At 40.5% G+C, this 24418-nt stretch overlaps 3 protein-coding genes across 7 annotated transcripts; 1 reads left to right on the forward strand and 2 right to left on the reverse strand.

Moving 5' to 3' along the window:
* Positions 1 to 13: 13 nt before the first annotated feature.
* sycp2 (synaptonemal complex protein 2) lies at positions 14 to 16731 on the reverse strand. Of its 3 annotated transcripts, none has more exons than XM_019888077.1 (45): positions 16523 to 16731; positions 16050 to 16102; positions 15159 to 15293; positions 14934 to 15065; positions 14745 to 14849; positions 14635 to 14659; positions 14285 to 14367; positions 14118 to 14209; positions 13995 to 14029; positions 13771 to 13913; positions 13345 to 13397; positions 12650 to 12695; positions 12402 to 12506; positions 12254 to 12314; positions 11654 to 11802; positions 11147 to 11215; positions 10699 to 10791; positions 10549 to 10624; positions 10133 to 10260; positions 8534 to 8597; positions 8407 to 8452; positions 8220 to 8296; positions 7822 to 7934; positions 7573 to 7746; positions 7078 to 7190; positions 6941 to 6965; positions 6787 to 6854; positions 6665 to 6710; positions 6538 to 6581; positions 6365 to 6425; positions 6123 to 6282; positions 5938 to 6002; positions 5696 to 5854; positions 5453 to 5576; positions 4467 to 4546; positions 3705 to 3944; positions 3566 to 3611; positions 3283 to 3390; positions 2828 to 3006; positions 2587 to 2687; positions 2304 to 2403; positions 2067 to 2125; positions 1436 to 1511; positions 1211 to 1267; positions 14 to 948 (listed from the first exon to the last, which is right to left on the reverse strand). In XM_019888077.1, the coding sequence occupies exons 2-45, from the start codon at positions 16059 to 16061 to the stop codon at positions 889 to 891; spliced, it is 3987 nt and encodes a 1328-aa protein (XP_019743636.1). In that variant the 5' UTR covers positions 16062 to 16102; positions 16523 to 16731; the 3' UTR covers positions 14 to 888. The 3 variants fall into 3 exon arrangements, with proteins under 3 accessions (XP_019743636.1, XP_019743635.1, XP_019743634.1); XM_019888076.1 differs by having other exon boundaries at positions 5453 to 5573; positions 7078 to 7199; XM_019888075.1 differs by having other exon boundaries at positions 7078 to 7199; positions 16523 to 16730.
* A 1137-nt stretch (positions 16732 to 17868) lies between these two features.
* Positions 17869 to 20412, reverse strand: ppp1r3da (protein phosphatase 1, regulatory subunit 3Da). Its single transcript, XM_019888048.1, has 2 exons — positions 20124 to 20412; positions 17869 to 19397 (listed from the first exon to the last, which is right to left on the reverse strand). The coding sequence occupies exon 2, from the start codon at positions 19367 to 19369 to the stop codon at positions 18446 to 18448; it is 924 nt and encodes a 307-aa protein (XP_019743607.1). The 5' UTR covers positions 19370 to 19397; positions 20124 to 20412; the 3' UTR covers positions 17869 to 18445.
* Positions 20413 to 20551: 139 nt separating this feature from the next.
* On the forward strand, positions 20552 to 24352 carry fam217ba (family with sequence similarity 217 member Ba). 3 transcript variants are annotated; one of them, XM_019888045.1, is made up of 4 exons: positions 20552 to 21083; positions 21126 to 21222; positions 21779 to 21843; positions 21924 to 24352. In XM_019888045.1, the coding sequence occupies exons 2-4, from the start codon at positions 21145 to 21147 to the stop codon at positions 23317 to 23319; spliced, it is 1539 nt and encodes a 512-aa protein (XP_019743604.1). In that variant the 5' UTR covers positions 20552 to 21083; positions 21126 to 21144; the 3' UTR covers positions 23320 to 24352. The 3 variants fall into 3 exon arrangements, with proteins under 3 accessions (XP_019743604.1, XP_019743602.1, XP_019743603.1); XM_019888043.1 differs by having other exon boundaries at positions 20553 to 21048; XM_019888044.1 differs by having other exon boundaries at positions 20553 to 21048; positions 21936 to 24352.
* The last annotated feature ends 66 nt before the right edge of the window (positions 24353 to 24418 follow it).

Genomic DNA, 24418 nt, shown 5'->3' on the forward strand with positions numbered 1-24418 from the left:
ACTGTCGACAAGCCTGGAGGCCTTTTTCCGTCTTCAGCGAGTCTTAACTTTCTTCCTGCTTGGACAGGAGATGATGTTCACCGCTTCATGTTCAGAAGACCACTGGCCTTTCAGGGTGTCAGCGGACTGGTGGGGGAGGACTGTAGTATGGAGTCCTCTGATTCCCAGGATGAGCGGCAACGAGGATAAATACGTTTTGTTAATGAGTCAGTGTTGAGGGGTTTGGGGGGATTTCGTACTGTACAATGGACATTTCGTGAGAAGACGTGCATGTGGCCACTTTTTCTTAACTGCTGAGTAACGTGTCACTTGACTGGAGATGGATTTGATATTCACTGGACAAACAGTATGTCAACATCAGTGAAAAGAGAACCACCTTTGTAACAAGACTTCAAAATACTGTCTTTTCTTTTCTTAAAAGGAAGACTCATTTACCTTGTCCAACTTTTAGATTTTTTTTAAAAAAGGAACTGAACGAACATGTGGACTTTTTAATAGATTTGTTGAAAAACCTTGAGTTTCCTTCCGGAATCCATATTTTGATGGAATTCTCAACTATAAAATACTGCCATTGATTGCGAATGGTTTGTCAATTTTGCACACACAAATGGAAGTCTTAACAACAATACATTTAATGTCGCAAAAATGACTGCACGCCAAGAAAGCAAGATTAGATTTAAAAAGTTACATTTGCAAGAATCGGTGAAACAGAAACAACTTGCACTTAAATCATATAGCATATTAACAGAAGCAGTGACACTGGTATTAAACACTTATATAATATTACCAAACTGTAACAGTGTAGCTTAACTTGGACTTGAGACTTACTTATTATGCACTTATTTACACAAACTTGGTGTAACTTAGCTTGCACTTAAAACTTCAACTTCAATCAACAAGTACCCAGGCACGCAGACCTCTCCTCAAACCTTCCAAGGCCTCCTCGTGCTGCACAACACACACGGGCAGAATGAAAACTGCTTAAAATACGTCTCGCTTGACATCTAGACAGTTTCGTGTATTGTAATTTGCAATTGGACAGATGAACATGAAGAATGCAATTGTTCTACCGAGTGGAGAAGTTTGAATAAGTCTTGCGCGCTAAACCTCTGTTGTAAACTAATCAAAACCAAGATGTGGGAGACACAAAATGCAATCGTGAATACCCCCGTTGGTGTGAAACGGATTCGTCCGCGCCATGGTCACTTACCATTGTTCTGAGGAGGCGCTCTTGGATTGACTTCATGTCTTTTTTAAGATGCGCCATCTGCAAACAGTGACAGGCTGTTAACGTGGAGGCAACACACGCGATGACACGGTGGGCACAAGTTCACCAATAAGACAATGAGAAGATCGGAATGTTACAAAGGTATTGATTGGCTCATAAAGGATGATACACACAAGATGGCATTTTATATTAAAAGCCGTTTCAGACCTGGGACATGAATAACGGCTCCTCGTACTCGGGGCTCGAGCGCATGTCATTCAGAGTTCGCCTCAGGACCTCAATGCTAGATGAGTGGGGGTTCACCAGATTAGAAAATGGCAAAATACTGGTAAATTGTAGAAATGAAGTGCATTTCAACATTTGCAAAATCATACCACATCACATATCTTTGGAATCTGACTGTTGCAGTTGCAGTCCAGATAAGAGAATTAACAGACATATTCGACCACCTTTCATAAAGAGACCATACAGCACAATGTGGTGAATACATGTGGACTCTTCAATTTTAGCAAACTTAAAAACAACTACAACTTGATTACAATCTCTGAATTAACAAATGACAATGTGTTCTTGCCATTTTTTTTCTTTGTAAAATGAACAACAATTGTCACTGACAGTGTCGTGTACATTTGGTGAAATTTGGTGCGAGCAGCATTGGTTCAGTTCCCTCTAAGTGACGGTGAGAATGTAAGAGTGAACAGTCGCCTGTCTCCGCACTGCACTGCAACTTGATAGGAACCAATCCAGGTTGTAAGCAGTTCTTTTGAGAGAATGATATTGAGCATTAAAGAATGAATTCACCGGTAGGTTAAACAGCACCACAGAGTACTAACTTTACCTTTTGGTTTCCTGCTCATGATATGACTGGAAAAAAGTGTGCTGCCTTTCCAAGCATCTCTGCAAAAGAGACCATACATACACTTATCACACACTGGTGAAATCACAACAAATCATACACTCTTATTAAACAAGACAAGAGACATTGTGTCTGTGTGTGTGTGTGCATGTGTTTGTGTGCGCGCAGGTGAGGTCATGTGGGTGCGTGCCATGTGTAGATAAGAGAGAGCCAGCGTACATTCAGGTTTTTCTCCATGCTATTAAGCATGGCCTTCCCTTGCTCCAGATTGCGGATCTCTTGCAGAAAGACATTCTTGACATCTTCAAACTTCTGAGTCCTGCACAATATGGAAGGGAAACGCATCATTTCAACATTCAATTTCAAAAAAGTGGGAAATAAATTCAAGGGAAACAAAGAGTGTGGCCTTCGGCAGCCATAGGCCATAGTACATGCATTACACGTTGCATCATTTCAAACATGTTTCCTTGGTAATATTTATGTCCATGCTGGCTGAACTGACCTGTGTTTGCGAAGTCGCATGCTGAGAGAGGAGATGTGTTGCTGGACAGTCTTCATATTCTCCTTGGAATAACTATCCATTAACTTAAAGCGGTTCTGAATCTAAAAATATTTCAAACCATTGGAAGTGTTAGAAAATTCATGTGAATAGGCTTTCCAAAACTGCTTTATCATGCAAACAGGTATTCAGTAAGCAGTAATACAGTCGGTGATTATATCCAATAGAGTAGCACATTTTCAACCTGGAACTTTGTCTTTAGTTTGGAGGCGAGTTGTGGGGACAGATTACTCAGGTTAAGTCGAACATCCGGTAACTCTAAATCCTCCAAGTCCATCTCTCCATTACCCCGATCTGTGTCCAAGTGATTTGTCATCACTGAGAAGGAGGTGGTCATCTCACCTTCGATGTTCTCCTCAGCACCTGCAGTTGACAGATAAATCCACACGCCCGTGGGAGATATTTTTCAACTTCATTCGGACTTAGTTCAATCATTCTCATTATTATTTAACCTTTGTTCATCCAAATTGTATTGCAATGGCGACCCGACTCTTCCAGCCTAACTTTCCGAAAGCACACAGTACCATTAGTTTAATCTTGCATTTATATCAGCAAAAAGGAATTCAGTACTATGAAATAAGTTGGTGCGATTAATGTATGCATGTAATGTAATGTATTGGTAATATCTTTTTTTCTTACACGAGTTGAATAGCACACGAGGTTTCATGCTCGGGAGGCGCTTTCTTTTTTGTCTCTCTTTCTCCTCAGAATTACTGCACAGGGAGATGTGGCGCTTCCGACTGGGTCCTGTCATCAAAATATAACAAGGCAAATTTTAACATGGGGCGGATATTTCCTTTCGTCACTCCAGAAGCCTTTACAATATCTGAATATCAATCATCTTCACATGTTAGAGACATTACTCTGTGGGTGGATGAAGCAGCATGAAATACAGAAGAAGATTGCTTGAATCAAAGTTTACCTGAGACGAGAGTATCAGGAGAATCTTGATTTGATTGTGGTGTTTTCTGTCAAGATGAAAAACGTATTAGATGTGGGTGGCTATTATATCAAAGTGACTTACTCGTCATCCACATAAAATATACCGTAGTGGCTCCTACCTCTGTTTTCTGACAAACAGCCTGTGAGGCAAGTGTCCTTTGCTGAACTCCAATGGTCAATGACAGACTGAGGGAAACCTGAGAAACAGCAGATTCCTGACTTAAGCTATAATTTAAGTCAGGATTCATGGTGGCTCCGGATAACTGTGAATGGGAAGAAGCGGAAATGGGGGACCGCTTTGCGGGTGTCAACACGGGCGAAACGGACAGTGGAGATGAAGAGAGCTGGTTCATACTTTTCTAAAAACAAAAGGAACACATAGGAAAGAATACAATGTCAAAATGATTGACAAAAATATGCCGAGTGAAAAGCGACATAGGAAAAGTAACATGGAGAATAGTGTACACTGTATATGGTGCTGCTTGACAAAATTTACCACATTGAAATCCTGCCAATTCGCAGGTCACTATTTAGGAATTAGATCAACAGGCAGATCAGTGCAGCATCTGCAGTGATGCGGACTCCAGATCTGCCAACCTACAAAACTTCACTTCCTTCATAATTTGTCCGAATTTCCGTATTATTATTATTATTATTATTTTTTTTTTTACATTTTGTCAAGTACCTTGCCGCACGACATTCGTGACTTTCATGTGGCAGGTGTGTATAAATCACAAAACTGACAGATTCCAGGCAACAGCCCTCAAATCATTTTGAGGTTTTGTTCTTAAACGTCTTTAACATGTTGTAAGCAGATTTTAATTGACGACAATCATGAGAAAATACCATCAGATAATTAGTACCGTGAGACAGTGTTTTACCCCCTTTGATGAGGAAGACAGTGGTAGGTTGACAAGAGGGGAGAAGGCCAACTCCGGGGTCTGGGCGGACATGTCAGAGACTGTAAGGGTCCAAAATAAGCACTGACGATCAAACAGCTGTCTTAGATGGACAATAAGGTCACAGTACATACTGTTTTATGTTAACTGCAAAAAAATAAGAATTCAATTATTTCATCCATCCATCCATCCGAACCGCTTATCTTCACGTCACCGCTTATGTCAAGTCACATTTATTTATATAGCCTGTAATCAAAAACAGTCTCAAAGGGCTTCACATGCCCACTGTTGACAGATATTAATGATATCCCGTGATCTTAAACACCAGGAGGGCAAGGAAAAACTAAAAAAAAGAAAGAAAAAAAAAAACTATCTGTGGAAAAATAAGAATCCTTGAGAAGGGGACACATCCTTTCCAGGATGACCAGACTGCAATGGATGCCAAGTGGCAAACAGTTGACACAACATTGTACTATATAATCTTAGTTAGAATGATATAAAGTCCATTTCACAAGATGAAAATGCTGCAGGGAGACACCGGATTTGGTCAATGAAGAAATTTTTCAAAATGACAGAATTCCGTCACAGCCAACGGAGGATTTGAAGCTCAGAAATGCAGAAACTGTGTGTATGTGGATTTTATTAAACATAAAAATGGATATTGATTGTTGAGAACGTTTTTCCAAGTTTTGTTTTGGACAGGAGAAGCCTTGGCCACTACAAGGATTAAAAAAATCTGCCACTGACTGGGGGTAAACAGGACACACCACTGTAGATAATACTGTACATTTAGTCACGATATTTTGGTTGAATGTGAAGGATGTTGAAAACACATACAGCCATACAAACACTATTTTGCATTAGTCAACTGCGTTACATTGATCAAATCCAAGGTGTCCTTGTTTACGCTAAGTACAAATCTAACAAATTTCAGTACAACACGTCTCGACATTTCTTAAATTACTTACATCGCATCTTCTCGGTGGAGAAAGCGGGGGTCTTGTGGTTAAGACGAGGACACTTTGGCGTCTGTTGTTGGGCATGACCTTTTGTGACACTGGACTTGTTTGGTTGAGGAATTTCACGTGCCTGCTGGAAAATAGTATGAATGATACGTGTATGGGTGCGTTTGATCATTGTGTGATATAAATGTCTGGTGATTTAACATATTTTTTTTTAAACAAGTGACACGATTTCTGAAAGGTCCTTACCTTGGTTGCTTGAGGCTTCTCAGATTCTGACAGGCTGTCATCTGTGTCTGGCTCTTTGTAGCTCTTGGCTAAGGCCGTACTTCGCCGGGGTCTTTTGCTGACACTGAAGGGTTCGCCGCCAGTTTCTGGAATGTCATTCTTTGACAATTCCATTACCTTCTACAAATGAATTGCGTTTTAGTGAACAACTTTTGGCTGACTGTAGTAATGTATCATTAGCTTATTTCTGTACTCTTCCTTACCTTGTTGAGTCTTGCATTGCTTTTTCCAGGTTTTGGGGTGCTTTGGGGCACAACCGGGAATTTCTCTACCATGGGAAAAATTGAAGAAAAAAAATGGAAATATGCTAATTAACCATATTATCAGCATTTTAGTTTTATCAACATTTTAATATACTGTATAATTCGGAACAAGACAAATAGTCTACTTGAATTATGAGGCTGAAATGTTTTGGACATGATTGGTTGATTTCTGGCATATGTCAATTTGAGTTTGGCTTTCTCGCTTGACTCTCTCAGCCAGCTGACATCTGGGGAATTGGTATCGTCTGTGCCACTGACGAGATGTTTCCTTCCAGTACGCTTCTCCTACAAAGTACGGGTCGTACACAGACCATTAAATTGTGATTTACAAAAGTTAAAAAAAAAAAAAAAAAAAAAGGAAACATACTTTTGTTGCCTGTTGTTTTCTGCTGGATGCTGTAAGGTGCACTGAAGAGCCATGGATATCTCTGCCGATCACCCAAAGTTTAGTGAAATAAGATACATTTCAATACAAACTCTATTCTCTATTCTATTCATTAACCACGTAGAACAATGGCAGCCCAGATTCAGCCAACATACTTGCTTGATGTGGCACATTTGCCAAGGAATGTATTCTGCACTTCCTATACAAAAATAATGTGGCAAACACCGGTTGCAGGTTAATAATATTGCATTCAGATATAAGTTAGAAAAACACTGTATTTACCCTGATGGTGAATGATTCATCAATGCCAAATTCGAAAACATCATTTCTGTACAACGGAGAAAAGTGGTCAAATCTAGCAATGAATCCAAAAGGGCAATTTTTTTTCTGTTGAATGTTATCACCTTTTGTTTGGACAGTTTGATGTGATCTTACTGTGCGATTTGGTTACCTCTTTTGCTTGTGCATCTTTCTACGGTAAGTAAAAATCATCTTGAGAAAATCATGTATAACAAGGCTATTCTCAGCGATAAGATATTCAAAGTAGCGGTTACTTACTTTACCAGCGGAAAGCAAACTGACACTAGAAGTCAAACACAAGGGTAAAAATATAAGACACAGCGGAGGGATGCATCTCGTCTATGTTAAATTCTTGCAGAACAACACAGATGTATGCAATGAAGATTTGTGTGTACCTGCTGATGTTAGGTTGAATCCAGCGCTGATGTATGCTTCCAACTTTTTCATTGCATTGATTAGTCTTGCTATAATGGCTTGAGATGAGTTTCACCATGTTGTCTATAGCCTCCTTAGCTCCCTCAATGAATAAGACAAAAAGGTATCATATGACGAGCTTGCATTTATCTGCAACAGATCACCTGGATGGCATGTCAAACTTAAATGTGGACAACTTTTGATTAGTCATAATATTGCTGCGTATTCTACGCATGCATGAAATATGTTTGGACCACATAACTTTAGCCTGAAAATGAATGATGTGCTTTCAGCTCTCAATACCAAATGCAGTGAACAGAATATGGGCCTCTTAAGCACTCAAATGTTGGTGTTCGGGGTATTTAAAATTAGTATTCGACTTCGGGTTGTAACATGGACAGAATCATCATCATGACCACATAAAATGCATCATAAGTTTTTCTTTTAACGAAACACATATAACAGTCATATTATACCTTATTATTTGAATTTCTTTCCTGGCGGGATGTAGATGCCTCAGTTGAAGCTGCCACCAAAGATTGCCTGCCTCTGCTTTTTGTTTCGTCATGTCGTTTCCCCTGGGGTTGTAGCTCTTTGGGAATACGCAGCTCCAAATCTCTTGAGCCGCCAGGATTTTTTTCTTTCAAGCTCTTTTGATCAGACATCAATGTCATGGCTGTGGCACCTTCTTTGGACGCAAACTCTGCGCTTCTCTCACTGATTACCTGTTGCAGGTGCCGAGCAGATTTGCTATGAATCTGCTTTCCCTTACTCGAGCCTGTAGCCATCTGGGCAGATAAGGGGTGCTCTTGCTTCTTTGCGACATTTGAACATTGATCTACAAAGAGCACAAAGTTGCATTTTTAAAATTGTGTAAATATCAAGATTTTGTCTGTCAATATACTTTATAGCTTTTGGTAGCAAAGTGACAAGACTTTCCAAAAATTACAGTCTGAAAATGATGCATGAGGTTGAGTACAACCCACCATGAGTTTTGAAATTCGGACAAGGTATTCCAGAAAAATTGAGCTTTTTGTAAAATAAGATAAAACTGGAACACAATTTCAAATTTGGACCTAATATATGCACCCGCAATGTAATTTTGAAAATGCACATGGATTACCAGAATTTGCCAGAGGATTTTTTTTGGGTGGTTGCCTTTTGAGTATTTTCGAAAGTGACAGTTTGTTCCTCTGACCCCTGCAAGATGAACACAGAAGAATGATCAGACACACTGTATCGCATGCAGTATACCAAAAAACATTTTAGAAAATGGGCAATGAGCTACGGAGCTTTGTTGTTGTCCTTACGTGTTTCTCTCAGTTAAAGGCTGTGTGTCGGGCACAACAGAACCCTCTGGAAGTGTAAGTGAGACTGATGTTTCTGTTATACATAAAAAATTGTTTTGGTTGACTGAGCTGCTGAGCAATTACCTACCCTGAGACTGGTCTGTGCCCTGTCCTGCTCGCCTTCTTTCTGGTTCTCTTATTAGTGGTATGTTCTGTAGGAGAAGCAAACAAAGAATTGCCAAAAGCATATGTGTCAAATTCAATTGCACAGGAGGCAAAAACTGAAAGCATGCTTTAGTTTGCGGGCCCAACAGAACAGAACATTTATTGAACAGATTAAAACCAAACATTTTCAGACACAAATGTGAACAGAAATTGACAGGATAGAATGTTATTCATAAATCCTCTTGAATTTAATGTAACTTAAAATTTGTTATTCTGCATAAAAATGTTTCAATTATACTGTCCACATTCAAAATATGAACATGCTACCAAAGAAATATGAAAAAGAAAAAAAAAATTCATGTGAAATAAAGTTCGATCAAAACATTCAATTTTAATTTTCTTTGCTGCTACGATATTTTTTTAAGAGATCAACACGTGGCATCTTTTCTTGGGAACAAGTTTGTTTATGGTTGGGTAATGTTCTGGTAGATTGTTCGATTCTCAGAATGAACTGCAGGTGTTCTTCAGTAGGCTACTCTGTGTGATATCTTGTTAATGTTCATCATAGATAGCAGCTGTCTCACACAAATTTATGCTATTTAATAGGGGTGCATCAATCACAATTTTCTGGCTGATCACCAATCCAGGATTGACAGCGACTTACTTGTTCAATCCTATGCAGAAGGAGATGAGATGGGCGGACAAGATCGTTTTTATTTTAAGAGATCGGCCGATCACGACCTCCCAAAATTCAAGAAACCGGCATTAATCCAGATCCCACCCAATCGATCGATGCACCCCTATTATTTAGGTGTTACAGCTGCAGCGAAAGCGCTATATAAATAAAGATGTCTTTTGTATTGTATGATGCACGGCGTTTGAGGTGCACATAGACAGAGCTATGGAACGAGCACAGGTAGTCGTTTGGTAAGGCAGCTTTAATGCTGCATTAAACAGGTAAGGAGAGGAGGAGGCATTATCCCACTCCCACTTATATAGCAATAAAATAAAGCATAGCGAATGGTCAAAAGGAAGCTTTTAGGTCCTTTGCGATTTGAAAAATGAATTCTACTACAGTGTACATGCACAACAAATCAAGATACACTAGCAACTGCGCTGCGGGGGCAGATGGGCCGGCTACAAAAATCAAGCCTCTTGCATTTACGATCTGAATTAAATGATCATAGTGAGGGCCAATTCCACACTATTTATCAAAAGGATCGAACAACCAGATGTTACAGCATACTGAGCCAGATCAGTCTGACACACGTGAGCGGTAAATAAACGTTTGCGTAAATACGGCTGTCAAGAAAATTAAAGCCACCTGATTCCAAGAAGGGTCAAAATCTCACTGAGAATGACGCATACGTACATGATTACATGACACTTCAATTGTACGCGTTAAAAAATAGCATGGCACGGATACATGACAAAGGCATAATTCATAGGGTTAGTGTGACAATTTAAGTCTGGTCTCCCCTCTCAAATAAGATCAACAACATGCACGGTGAATACTTGTCTTTTGTTCCATGACCACTCAGAATGACATAAATATAGAAATGGTATGGGGTAAAACCTTTACCTGCATTGTCCTGAGACATTTGAAGGTTTCATCAGCGGTCTTTCGTTCCGCCAGGTAAGCACTCTTGTTTCTATCAGAAGCACGACACATCTCCAGAGATGGTTTCCCTTTGGTCTCGGCTGGACTGTCTATCATACACAAATGGGCAGTAAGTACCAGGGAATTATTTCCTCAAATGACAATTGAAAGAATGACGTCCTTAAAACACTGATTGAAGAGAGCGCATGTGTCTTTGTAGATCATTGTGGGATGGAACGCAGCAGATATCCGCCCAATCAAAGTGGCTCTCTCTTCACTCGATCAATAATTGATAAAAATTCTGTTGTGTCGATGTGGATGTGTCAATGATGGGAAGTGTTTTTTAATTAAGTCTCTTTATGCTCATCAAGTTGCCCCCCCAATCTTGTGTCACATACTTGATCGATGTTTGCCCCCTTTTGAACTGCTGTCGCTGAAGGCGGTCAACCCAGAATGCATCCCACTGGCTGGGATCTTGAAAGGAAATGACTAAGATTGTGAATCAATTCTTAAAAATGACAAAACTCTGTTAAGTACAAAAAACTTACTTGTAAAGATGTCTGCTGCGCAGTTCCAAGACATGAAGCAGTGTTCTCATCACAGTCGCCAAGGGACACCTGACTCTCTGGAACAAAACTCTCCTGGAGAGTGACAGCACACTTCAGTCTAAGTTGTCTGCCGCACACAGTTGAGGAAATCATTATTTGATCCCCTGCTTGACTTACTCTACTCACAATTAGCTCCCACAGTGACGCATTCTATGACCATAGACACCAGCGGAAGCATCATGTTGTCAAACGTATATCACAATTATCTACCAACGTTATTTTTGTCTTTGTCTCAAAATATATTATGTTGGAAATCCAGCACAGCGCAAGAGTAGTTTAAAGCACGTCATTATAAATGACAAATTCAACAAGGGATCAAATAATGTCTTCTCATCTGTAATGTTAATCTTCGCTCTAAAAATATTGCTGAGTCGAGTGCGTCTTTTACCTTGGACTTATTCTCTTCAATGAGAATCTTAAGTTTCTTGAATACAGAGGATGCCTTTCCCACTGCGCTCTGGTGGGCAAGGAGACTTGTTGTTAGAGCAACTCCCCAAATGTTCTTAAATATCTATTGTATGTTGTCCTAATCTGTTAAAGTGAAATCCATGTAACGGGTTACCACTTATTTATAGAAATACAAATAACACAAACAAGGTCCAAATATCAGATTCTGTCACCTTTGGTTGCTCTTGGAGAGATTGTGTGCAAAACAAAAAAACTGTACAGATTTAAAGTTCCTATGAATGTTGTGTCCCCTGCTAAAAGGCTCCATCGTGTACCCGTGCTGAAAGGAAGTGCTTTCACCAGTTTTGCCGAATGCGTAAATTGGATTTACCAGATTGAGGAATTAGGTAAATTAAATCCTAAAAACAAATGCTGCATTAATTTTTTTTCTACTGGTGGCCAGTACCATATCTGCGTGCTAATAAATGTGCGTGCATATCTGTTTTACTTTGTTCTTTTTTTGTCCATAGATGCAACAAACAGTCTGCAGGATGTCCAACGTCGAGCAGAAGGTGATGGTGATCCTTGATCCTTTGACGCTACTCGCTATGACCAATTCACACAGCTGTAACTGCAAAATTTGTTTTTTTCCCTTCGCTGGAGGAAATGAAGACACACGCACAACAAATCAGATGCTAATTCAGTGGTACACTAATAGGTAGAGAATTGATTCAGATTTCCAAGATTGAATTAATTCGCAAGGGCCTAATTGGACTTACGATTCACTTCAACTGAATTCAGTGATGGATTTCACGCAGTACCAATTTTACTTTCGTATGGAAGACATTCTCAGAAGATGCAATGCTTCAAATTGAAACTTAGAAATAAGATTTTTAAACACTTTTGCTAGAGGCGTGATTTCCATCTAGGGATATCGCATTATGTACATTTTTTCCCTTTACATTGCTAAAAAAAAATAATAAAATAAAAAATAATACTGTAGTTAAAATTCAGAACTTTGCCATGCTGTGTAAGCCTGACACCAGATTTATGGATTCATTCAAGGGATGTTTTTCAATTCTTGTGTCTCCAAGTATATACAATGTACCTGTAACAGTGTAGCTGTGAATTTCATTTTCAGGGACACTGATTGAATCCCAAAGACCTGCCTACATCAAGAGGATACCAATAGTCATTCCTTCAGATATATGCAACAAATCAGACAAAACTGACGTTGAATATTCATCTTGACTTACCGAAGACTTTTCATCAGCAAATGAGAAATAAAAAGAAATGCTTTGGCTGTCGAGATTGAAGTCAATCCAGAATTGGTCAAGCTTGTCATCAGCAGGTTTCAAAAGCTGACAGCGTGTGCAATCATCGTTTAGACCGATTGCATTGAACAAGGAACATCAAACAGACCAATTATCATCACCTTTTTTAACCACGGTTGTGTGTAAGAATGTGTTCAACCAAGACATAATAAAGAGCCACCGCTACAGACCTTGAAATTGTCCAGATATACCTCTAAACATGGGTATGACTTCACTCTGCAGGAGAGAGGACATTTTGAGATGAAACCAACACATCATTGTTGCAACATCCGTTGATAATCACCATTCAAGGAAAGGGTAAATGGAAAGATGAGCACAGTGAACTCTCACGACATCGGAATTCGTCGCTCAAGCCCTACATACTTGCGGGTTAGCACGCTCAGATTTTTTTTTCAACCTTTAAAACATTTGGGGGGGGGGGGTGTTCCATGTTGATTTTCTTTTGGGTTTTTTTTCCCCCACCCCTTTTCAATGGACGTCAATTTCATGTGGATTTTCGCTATTTGTGGCTGGCCCGGTCCACTATCCTAGTTTGAAGGTGTCATGTTTCTCTGTGTCTTCACCAGGGATGCACTGAAAATTTGGTCATCGAAATTTTTCGGCAAAAAATGCCCCAAGTATATCTCCAGTTTCTGGCCAAAAGACTTTTATTACTGAAACAACAGAGCTAAAACATGAATATACTGCAAGCTGTTCAAACCTTGTACCTCAGAGCTGTAAGTCAGATGTGCTAATTGCTTAACAAATTTCTAGCTAGGGATGAATTGAAGCCTTCACACTAAATATTAACATTTAATTTTCAATTTTTAAGACCGGAATTGTGAAAACACATCTTGGACAGTAACATTTTATTTCAGGAGTGTACCTTCGACTGTCTCCCTGTGATCCATTCACGACGGTCAGAAACGTTCGACAATCCTAAAATGAGAGTGGGATTCCAATCACAATGCATTTCAGGTAGTGCCGTAAAGTAGGTAGATGCCAATAATAACCATAATGTACTGACTCCCAAACAGTGTGCCATGGCACATTTATATGTCGTGAGAGATCATCAAGTGTGCTATGGAAAATCATCAAAATTGGCCCGAAAATGTCATCTTTTTGAAACCATAGGCCTTTGTTCATATTTCTTTCCTGTAGCGGAACAGTTATTAAATGCTCTTCCACTCAATGGCAGAAAGTACACAATTAATCCACTTATCATTTTTTGGTCACATTTGATCTATTTTATATCATCTATGTACCTTGGCTTGATAAAGATTAGGAAACACAGACATAATGAATGCTTTACCGCCTCAAACTCCGAAGGGTGGATTTGGTCAAAGGCACAGGCTACTTGAGCTGTGCTGAACCAGTGGGCCGCCAGCTTCTTTCTCTGGTCAGGGGTGGTCATTCGGAATAATACCTCAATCAGAGCAACCTGTAAATCGTAATCTGACACAGAGATTTGGTTGTACAGTTTGGAATGTGTTCATGGATAAAATATGGGAAGATGGTGTTTAAAACAATGATTACCCCCACACTGCATTATCTGACCAGCCAGGTTCATCCTATGCAATTATGACGAGCAAGAAGAGTGGACACAATTAAATGTCATTTTACTAAATGTAAAAACACTTTGAAATATTTTTTACATACATCAGATCTGAGGCTTCCTGTGAGGTCAGGATTGTTTCCTTCTCAGGTGACACTGTGATTTTTTTCAAAATGATGTTCAATGCATAGATTGCCTGTGTGGACATTATTGGATTGAAGAGCACGCAATGAGGCAAAAGTTAATACTCATCAAAATCGGCAAGTCAAACCTCTTTTCTGACGATGATGCAAACTCTGGCATCGTTTACCAACTGGCCGACAGAATACATGAAGGATTGGATTCCCACCATTGCTGTAAATATATGGAGGCATATCAGCCATTCAAAATGCATCACGGAATTGCTAAAATTCGAAATACTAAATATTATGTCTTCTCGGGATATCGTTATTATATTGTGGATACTATGCACGGGGGAAGAAAAAGTTATCATGACGTTATCAATATGATCAGGAGTCAAGTGTGAGGTTCACATTCTCCACAAATGTCCAAAACAAAATGATACCAGATTACATTAATGTAAAGAATGAAACAATGCAAAAAGGCATGAACCACACATACCTTCGTTGGATGCTTTATGGATCATCTGTCACAAAAGCAATTTAATCACTTAAATTCTATGAACTAGAATATGTGGAAGTACAATGTACTGGCTTTTCAGACACTCTCACCGTTACAGCATCAAAGAAGTCCTCTGACAGGATGCACAAGGATTTATCCCATTGTGGTCCGTGCTGAATCCACAGTTGCTTGCATTTGTTCAACCACTGAAACATGTGCACAAAAATCAGACTAATTAATAAGTGTTTCGCTTCTATGTATCCAACTATTTACCGTATGCTTATAGTTAAGAGACTTATCTTCTGGATCAAGCCTTGATCTATTATTCCTGATATTCCTTGACTGCCCGTGGGAAATTTCAGATTCCTCCCACAATTATGCAGGACCGCGAAGGCTACACAGGCAGCATTGAAATTTTTTTCATCCAAGCTCTGTTCAAAAAATACATATGGTTTCACTGAGTGTCCAACCCAAAACCTGGAGCGCAGCATCCATTACAAAAGACAGAATGTAAACTAGCAGACCCAAGTGATAAGATCATCCAATTTCTTGAGAAACTGTGCGGAACATTTGAGCGCTTCATTTGTGTTGTTTTGCAGGAATCCTCTCAGAGCTGTCAGATTTCTGCTCTTCAATGCATCAGTGATTGCCTTCTCCAACTGCAAACGAAAATATTTCTGTTGTTGTCATTATGTCTCCACCATTGCTTCATTAAACTTGTAGTTGTTTTGTAGTTTAGCAGACAAATATTCTCACCTGGGTGATAACGTAGATTTGGGGCAAATATGCTCCGCCACACATGTATGTATGTATGAGCGAACGAATGAATAAATAAATGCAAACATACATACATAAAAAGATTTGTTATGCTATTGTGCAATGCACAATGTGGATTTAAGAATGAGAAACTCTTGATTTAAGAAAAATACTCACAGGCATACATTATTTATCCTCTGTGTAAAACTACTAATATTGCTGCTTTGTTGTGACAGACTTCTCCGATGTTACTTCAGAAAATCTCCTTGGGTACGCAATACGTCCATACGTACTGTTCTGCTCCATGGTGGCCAAGGCACGCTCAATAAAAGGAAGGGGACAATGCTCACTGAATGACGCACACTGTTATTCTGTACATTTTGTTGAATGATGTGATTGCTGTAGTATGCTTGCGTAAAGTACAATTTTGACATTTTTGCTTTTTTGTGTTTGTTTTTATTAAACACGTGACAGTAGTTTTTGTCTGTTTTCCTTTGCTGCAACGCTTTAATGGCATATGTTACTGTGGTGAAATGGTCATGAAACTCGGTCAAGAAACAAACTGAACAAACAAGGGACCACTGGATATGTTTTTTGTAGCATTTTTGTTTGGTGGTGCTATGACACTGCAGTATACAACATGACATGTTATACGGTACCTCGGAGGCCATTCTTCTTGTTTCAGTGGAATTAAGTTTTATCTTCAAAACATCTGGAGGGGGAAAGTGGAGGGACACATGTACAGACAGTGAAGCCAGCCAACTTCAAAAACATTCAAGTTTAGATGTCATATTAAGTTTGCTTGTAAAAGTTGCTGACCATTTTAGTGTCTTCCTAAAATGTCAACCGAAAGCCAAACCTTGTGAACTTTCTGTGGGACTTTATGCTATCTGCCGCGAAAACGACTCACTGTAAACCCTTTGTCTTGTTTTGCTGAGGACTCATAATATAAAAGAAAACCGTCACAAAATGTCAATGTATTGACCCTCTGTATATACAAAGGGCAACGAGGCTACATTGGCATAGACGAGAGTTGGTTTAGCCCTACCTTAAAAGTCTCTTTGCAAGTTTAACATGGCACGCGGTCATCAAAAGGCTTCGTGTTTAGAGCACGCAAAATAAATAAACTTACAACAGTGAGGTGAACTACAACTAAAACGGCGACAGCGACACTGTGGTGTTAGATGTTCGCGAGGCAAGTTTTCTCACTCCTCTAGTCCTCCAGTCTCTTGTACAACCGCCAAATTCTGTCGTCCAATAAACAGGTGGCAATTTCCCCAATGGCCTGCTCCTAGTCCAACATCCGGGTTATTGTTCAACCTAGGGTACGTTCGGGAATGAGTCCAGGGCACCCGTTGATTCACCTCAACCGTTCGGAAACTTGTTGCGTTGTTGAAACCCATTCGGTTATTCAGAGTGCACCAATCACAAAATGCCGCTGCGCGCTATACACGCGCCGGACGCCGACGAGTACCGCGGGGCACCGAGAGCGTCAGGCAGTACAGATGGATTGGTTTCGAACAGCTATTACCAACCTTTTTTATGTTGTTTACCCCCAAACCTTTTTGCGATACCATGAATAACCAACCCCTCACTCATACGTGTTAATGATTCCCCAAAAGTAGAACGTTACGCAACTGGTTTTTAAATGAATATAATTTCATTTCGTTTCCTTAATTTAAACGTTTTATTCTTAGTTAGATCTTCAGAGCGTTCAATCAACCTACCGTGCTTGTTTTGTTAATGTGGGAGGAAAACAGAGTACTGTACCCGGAGAAAACCCGGGCAGGCACAGGTGGCAGAGCATGCATACTCCGCACAGGCTGGGGTTGGATTTGAACTCACTGCTCTGTGAGACAGCCGTACTAATCAGTCACACCACCGTATCACCTATGAATAATAATAATAATGAATTAAAATATTTTGCTTATTAAAACAAATGTTCCCAGAGTTACAAGCTAAAGCAATGAAACAAATGATATCGAAAAATGACATTTAAATTTCATTGTAACTGTTTTATTTGAAATTCAATTTAAGTCATTAGGGGGCGTCGGGACAAGAGAAAAAAAATGCCTTTCTCGGGAGTACTCCAGACATGTTTGGTATTTTTACAACTATTTTCAAGTATTATATTCTCGTCGTTTTATAGATCTGGTCTCAATAAAAATCAAGTTACTAAGAAACTGCATGTTTTAGTATTTTTTATGTGGATTATTTAAGATTTGATGGGTGGAATGTAAAATGTCCTCCAAATCTGGAATGGCTCATATTTATATGCATGTTACCCAAATTCATCTGCATCATATTGTCAGAACGATCAAATATGATACAGTATGACAACAAAGCCCATCAAGACAAAATTCAAATACAAAATGTGAATCCGACCACTGTCAGCCAGTCATAATTCACCAGAGAGAAATGTAGTCTACTCTGTATGGTGGATGTAAACAGTGCAGTTTACGGAAAAATAAACACCAGTGATTTAGTCACATCTTTATTACACAAAATAGACATTATTTATGGTTTGTAGTAACACACGACAAAAGATTTTTACTTTATTTTATTTTTTTTACAGTTACCCCCCTAAGACACACATTTGGCATTAGGCTTTGCGAAGATTTGGGGATCACTTCCTTTTCAATATACTGTAATGGAATAGTTCGTGAACCTCCTTTCCAATGAAAGTCCAAACGTTCATGTGCTTTCTTGTGCAAATCAAATACCGCAATATAAAAATACACAAAAGTGAAAGATGAAATCAAATACCGCAAAATAAAAAGACACAAAAGTGAAAGTTGAAATCAAATAGTGCAATTTAAAAAGACATAAAATTAACTTTTGGAAGCTGCAGACAGATAAAAATCCATTTGCTATTAGTGTTAATTTCTCTCATGTCAAAAGTTAACGTTCATTCACAGTCTATGCGTAACAACAAATCATCGGTGTATTTTTATTCATTTATTTATTTGCAAAAAGTCACCTGTCAATGTCACAAGAAAGTCAATTTATTTTCAATAAGTGTGCTTTTCATTTTTTTGTGCCTGAACGCCGCATCCTAAAAAAAGTGAACCATGCTATCCTCACATTCTTTGGGGACAGTGTGCTTGTAGTGATGGCAAAGTAACTTGTAATTTTCTCCAAAATTATTGTCCCAGTATTCAACTCCACAAACCTTGTACTTGATGGCAAATTCTAACAGTGCCCCAGGCTGCAGGAATGGAGGGACAGGCAAGTGGAAACGGAACACATCACAAGTGAGTTGACTTCCTCCTTCACAAATCTTTGAGCTAGTAGAGACCCACGAGGCCTTAGTTTCTGCATAGCTCTTCCACTCTGTAAATGAATAGCGAGCAGTTACATCTTTCTCAAAATCCAGATTGAGCACTTGGGCAATTCCGATCACACCGAATTCAAAACATAGGACTCTCTCGAGACACACTTTGTGCTTGAGAAGACGATGCAAAAATCCTGGATGATCGCCGGTCTGTTGGTCAAAAAGCGGCTGTAAGTAAGGCAAGGATATCTCCAAATGGTTTCCATCGGCCAACTCTGCAGCCATCAGCAATCGAAAACTAACGTGATGTGGTACGGATGGTTCATCTCCGGATTTGAAAAACTTGATATCCTCCAGATCAAGGCCCAGGGAGTCAATAAATCGCACACCAAAATGTCTGCATTTTCTTCTCTTTTCTGTGGTAGCTGGCAGAGACTGTGAGCGTTGACGGATAATGGATTTTGGTACAGGTTCACACAAGAGAGTGTGGACGTCCCGAATGCTTGGCGGTGACACCCGAGGACCTGGTGGACGGATGGGAATCGGCTTCTTCTCCACATCACTTTTTACTTGCCGTAGCACGTCATTCAGATTGATGCCCATATAGGGCTTTGTAAATAATCGAGAAGCACTTGGCAAATGTGTCTCCTGTTCAGATGTTGTCGGCAAAATCTTCTCTTTTCCAATAAACCACCCTCTGTCCATGGTGTCAGTGGACTGGTGCTGTGCTCATCTGCAAAGAATGTTGGCAATCATTGGAGTCTACTGTATTTATGTAAGCCATACATTATTCGAATTAAATATTATATAGTGTATAATTACTATTGAAAATTATGAGAAATAAATGAATAGTCAAAAGTATTTATGAAAGTTTTGCTTTTCCTGATGTGCGTATACATTAATTATTCTGTCTGACTGTAAATACAAATTGTTAGGGACAGCGTGGTGCCATGCATGCATGGAGAATACAGAAGTGAAAATTGCAATTGGGCTTTATTAACAAACACTTGTATTTTTTTTTCTCTGATTAGGAAGTATATTTTGACACTGACTATTGTATGTGTCCCTACGGCGTGTGTGAATATTTTTTCTTCGAAGGAATAAATCTAGAAGTCTAAACTGCCAATCAGTGTAAATGTCTTGAGTGTTTGTCTGTCCTACGAATTGATTGAGTGGCGACCGAACCCCGGCCTCTCACCCAATGTCTGCTGGGATAAGATATGGAAATGGAGACCAGAATTTTCTTCCGTTTTTAGTATCGAAATAACTTTCTCTTGAAATGCACTGTGATGGTCCAAAGCTGATGGAAAATAGCAGGAGTATAGACTTGCATGTGAAAACAAAAACACTAAAAGCAGGAAATAACCGGTGGGCGTGTATTCCACGAGTACGTGCAAGGCTGCATGTTGAAGTCGTGCCTCACTAAATTCATTAAAAAGAGACGTAAACTTTATCTCACCAGATAAAAATCGTGCTTATGTTTCAGGCTGCAGTCCCGACTTGATCTTCAATTCCTGTATGATAGCCTCGGCGACAATAATACGACTTGATCTTTCACTTTAGCCCCGCAAACATCATACAAAATAAAGGTGCCAACTGAGTTTCTTTTCGATGATGAGCAGTTTAGGAAGGAGCACTTGAACTGATGTTTTATGGGAATTTGAGTGACTTTGAAATCAGTGGCTCATACTAAAGCCAAATATGGCATGGTTTCTTGCGCCTGTCTTCTTCTGCTCAAATGATATAATGTGGCTGTTTATCAACCGGAAGCGCACGAACTAACATGGCTGTAATGTTTGATTTAAAAGCCAGGCCTGAAAGTTTCAACTACAAGTCCCATAATGCACATGGACAGGGTACGTCACAACTAGCAGTGAGCCAGTCACTGGCAGGTAAACAAACCTGTCACTGGCTGGGAAGGCGAGACAAACCAAAATAATAACCTGTATGACCGAGTTATTTATCTTATAATTGCCATCGCGGAGATGTACAAAATGAATATACGTCTGTTGTGCCACTGCTTCAATGGAATCCAAGCTGACGTGTTGCCGCAGAGAAGAGACTAAATGAGTGGGAAGACGGCAGCTACGCGCTCGGCAGAGGCAGCTGACTACACTGACGCATGATGCATTGCAGTACTTTTCCAGAAATGGGTGTTAACATCCTTATTCCTACAGCTGAACATCTGATTCGATAGACCATTTGGGTCTTTTTCTTCGCTAGAGTGTGAATTTACTTGATAGAGTCAAATGACCATCGCCGCTGCAAAACTACAGCATGGGGCCCATCATACAAGAGCGCGCAGCATCCACGATAATGAAACGCGTCGTTTCCAAAGAGAAGATCCGCGTCAAAAACAGCGAAAATAGCGGACCAAACACAGGGTAGGACATTGAATCCACCGTGCTAAACTTGATTTGTGTCGGGCGCATGTTGAGATGACCGTTCTTTGTTTGCACAGTTTAAAGAAAGGTAAGAAGATGAAGAAAGCAGTCGGCCAAATGAAAAGTGGCCTGCCAGGACCAGGTCAGGACCAGATCGTGGCAACAGTAGAGCAGGTGAATAGATATTAAATATGTAACATAGACGACGCTGACAACATTTTTTTTGGGGGGGGGGGGCTAAATCAGGAGATGCTGATGGATATTTGTTAACTGTCAGCTTGGGAAGCCATTTGACACTCTTGTGATTAAGAGCTAGATAGATAAACATGACTTGACTGAAATGAAGTTTGGTTTTTATACAATGGATGGGATTTAAAGGGACATAAAATTAACTTGGGTGGCCCCGTGCCTGCGTGGGCTTTCTCCAGGTACTCTGATTTCTTCCCACATTCCAAAAACATGCATGGCAGTCTGATTGAACACTCAAAATTGTCCCGAGATGTGATTGTGAGTGGGGGTGGTTGTTCGTCTGTGTGCCCTGCGATTGGCTGGCAGCCGGTTCAGGGTGTCCCCCCGCCTACTGCCCGAAAACGGCTGGGATAGGCTCCAGCACCCCCCGTGACCCTTGTGAGGATAAAGCGGATCAGAAAATGAATGAATGAAAAAAAAAAAATTAAAAAACGTTCACATTATTGCAAAGTGTACAATATAAAGAGGCTTGCTTTCACAGGGTTCACAGCCAAGGAGTTCCAAGTTGAAATCTGGCACCTTTCGGAACACAAACAAACTCGCCAGGTATGAACTTTGTATTGTATGAAGGCTGTGTTTCGGGTACAGTCAATCACTGAATGCTCACATTCACACACGTATGTCCATCTTTCTATCAGCCCGGCAGAAGCGCAAGATGCAAGACCTCAACTTGGCCAACATTCAAGTGTGCACCGAAATGAGGAAAGGAAAAACCATCAACGGATGTCACAATGCGGCACTGAGCTACAGCAGAATCATGGAGGGGTGGGCAAGAATCGACGCGCACTCTCTCTCCCCCTGTCCCCAATATCAGGCCTCCGACACATGCCGGAACACCCGCTAACGCATTCCCCAGCCCCTATACCAGAGGCCCTTCAGGACCCCTACAAGGTTGACGACAGTGACAGTGCCAGTGACCTATCTGACTCAGAGAGGCTGCCTGTGCTGCCATCACCTTGTACTCCTTGTACACCTCCTAATCTAAACCTGCGAGCTGAGGTCATTAACTCGAATGACTTCCCACTGGACATCCCGGGACCTCATGGGAATGGAGATGATGAAGACGAGAGTGAAACACCCGCCCACTGTTACCCAGACTTTCTTCCTCCACCTTTCAACACCTGGAGCCTTAGACAGCTAGCGGTGTTTCTTCATACAGAAGGTCGTGGTGCCCCCAGGCCTAAACCGGTGGGGCCTTTGGAGAGATTCCTCGAGAGGCTCCTGCAGTTGGAGTGGCTCCAAATTCAAACCGTTCAGGCTGAGAGCAGCCGCCCACCTGGAAGACACACAAGGCCTCAGGCCGCATCCGGTCACTCACCGAGACCTCATACAGCTCCATCATCTCGACTGAACTCCCCAAAAGGGCCGCGGCACAGCCAGCGAGCCTTCCCATATTTGATAAATCCGCCGTCACCAGCATCCGCTGCCGCACAGGTCCACCCGCTAGTTTGCCCGCATTGTCACATTCGCTACCCTTTGTGCAACGGGAGTTGTTCTGCCTACGCATACCAGCGCCACTCACGTCTCAGCCCTCTGCTGGAGCGTAAAACCCGACCAGGGGCGCCTGTGAAGAGGAGCTGCAGCGAAACACAAGAAGCCACCAAAGAAGGGAGGAACCAAGGAGCACAAAGCGGAGGTGGAGCCCAGATCCCAGTGAGCCCCTCAACAGGCCATCTTAGGCACATGCATGCAGCAGGCAATGCTCGAAAACAACCCCAGGAATTGGGATCAAACCCAAACAGTAAAGGTCAGGCGAGGAAAAGTCGAGTTCGAACCAACTCTGAGACCGATGTTAAGAAGGAATCCAGTGTGGTTAAAGCAGCAGGTGCTGAGAAACATGTTGCAGGGGCAAGTAAGAAAGGGGCCATCACAGCAAAGAAATTAGAAGACTGGCAGAGGACGGCGGCAGGAGCTCAGGCACCTAAGACCGCCTTGAAAAGAGCTGCGAAAGAGCCACGGTCTCTTTCGAAAGCGCCTTCTAGTGGTGGAAAAACAAAAAATGTCCAATCTGCTCCCAAGTAACATGTATCCAGTAGGCCAAACTCTGTGGTCACTTGGCACTGGAGCTTGAACGTATGCTTGCTTTCTGTGTAATACTAACGTGCTGTAAGATTACGCCGCTGTCCAGATCACTTTTTCAAGCGGTACCATGTAACAATATAACGGATCAGAAATTCAAAGCACAACATTGTATCCAACAGTAAACGATTATTACATTGCACTACGTACAGGAGGCTTAATCATATCTCCTCCTCAGAAAACTCATGCAATAAGAACCAAACCACACTCCATCGTCATTTCTTGTTATGCTACTAATGTCTAAAAAAGGATGAAAACGGCAACCATTGCCAGCTTTCAGCATAAGTAATGCATCGTGATGGTTACCAGCTATTGGCATACATTATTTATGTCACTGAATAATGATCATAAACACTGGTGATAACAATCTTAATGTAGTTATGTTTACGTTTTCAGTGCTCTTTAAAAATGTATTTATTTATTTCACTTTGCTCTCGGGTGCCTCATTTTAAGATGTGTTCTGTGCATTCATTGCATCCTTGTCTGAAAAGCAGGCCGATTAATAAATTGCAGTGTGCTGCAGGAAAGTGTGCTCGTTTAACATGTGCAAGTTGCTTCACATTTTTTTTTTGTTCAAAAGGGCTTCTTGTGTATTCAAGCACGGATTGTTGTTCTTTGAATATGAACTGTATTTTGCAAAGAGCTAAGCTCTGATGAAATTAATGACAGTAATGTTTGCTATGAATGTAAATGCGTATTTTTCCAAATTTTATACACCATAGTTATATTTATGTACGTATTGTGTTGGAATTGTATTCATCATCACCGTTATTATGTTTACATGTGTCATACACATCATGAACAGTATTTATTAAAAAAATAAAAAAAGCTAAATAACTGTCTACTGTGCTGTCTCACTTTTAAATGATTTATGAATTATAGCAAGTTAACTCCACAGAAAATAGGCCCAAGACATGGATGACAGTTGACTACACAAAAATGCGTTACACTGTATGTATCCATTACTTCTTGAGAACACGTTTTGGAATTGAGTCTAATTTGTGTATTTTTATTGAGCAAATTCGCTAATCATTGTAGCAAT

Source organism: Hippocampus comes, unplaced genomic scaffold (assembly GCF_001891065.2).
Source record: "Hippocampus comes isolate QL1 unplaced genomic scaffold, H_comes_QL1_v1.1 scaffold14, whole genome shotgun sequence".
Lineage (NCBI taxonomy): Eukaryota > Metazoa > Chordata > Actinopteri > Syngnathiformes > Syngnathidae > Hippocampus > Hippocampus comes.

What these genes read in the sequence shown, in the direction of transcription:
- ppp1r3da (XM_019888048.1), bottom strand. Translation starts at nt 19,369, where the DNA reads ATGGACAGAGGGTGGTTTATTGGAAAAGAGAAGATTTTGCCGACAACA.
- sycp2 (XM_019888075.1), bottom strand. An exon ending in TTGAAGAGAATAAGTCCAAG is followed by an intron (nt 10,792 to 11,146) that starts GTAAAAGACGCA and finishes GTCACTCTCCAG; the next exon opens with GAGAGTTTTGTTCCAGAGAG. An exon ending in GCATGGAGAAAAACCTGAAT is followed by an intron (nt 2,126 to 2,303) that starts GTACGCTGGCTC and finishes TCTCTTTTGCAG; the next exon opens with AGATGCTTGGAAAGGCAGCA.
- fam217ba (XM_019888043.1), top strand. Translation starts at nt 20,942, where the DNA reads ATGGGGCCCATCATACAAGAGCGCGCAGCATCCACGATAATGAAACGC. An exon ending in AATAGCGGACCAAACACAGG is followed by an intron (nt 21,049 to 21,125) that starts GTAGGACATTGA and finishes TTGTTTGCACAG; the next exon opens with TTTAAAGAAAGGTAAGAAGA. An exon ending in TCGTGGCAACAGTAGAGCAG is followed by an intron (nt 21,223 to 21,778) that starts GTGAATAGATAT and finishes TTGCTTTCACAG; the next exon opens with GGTTCACAGCCAAGGAGTTC.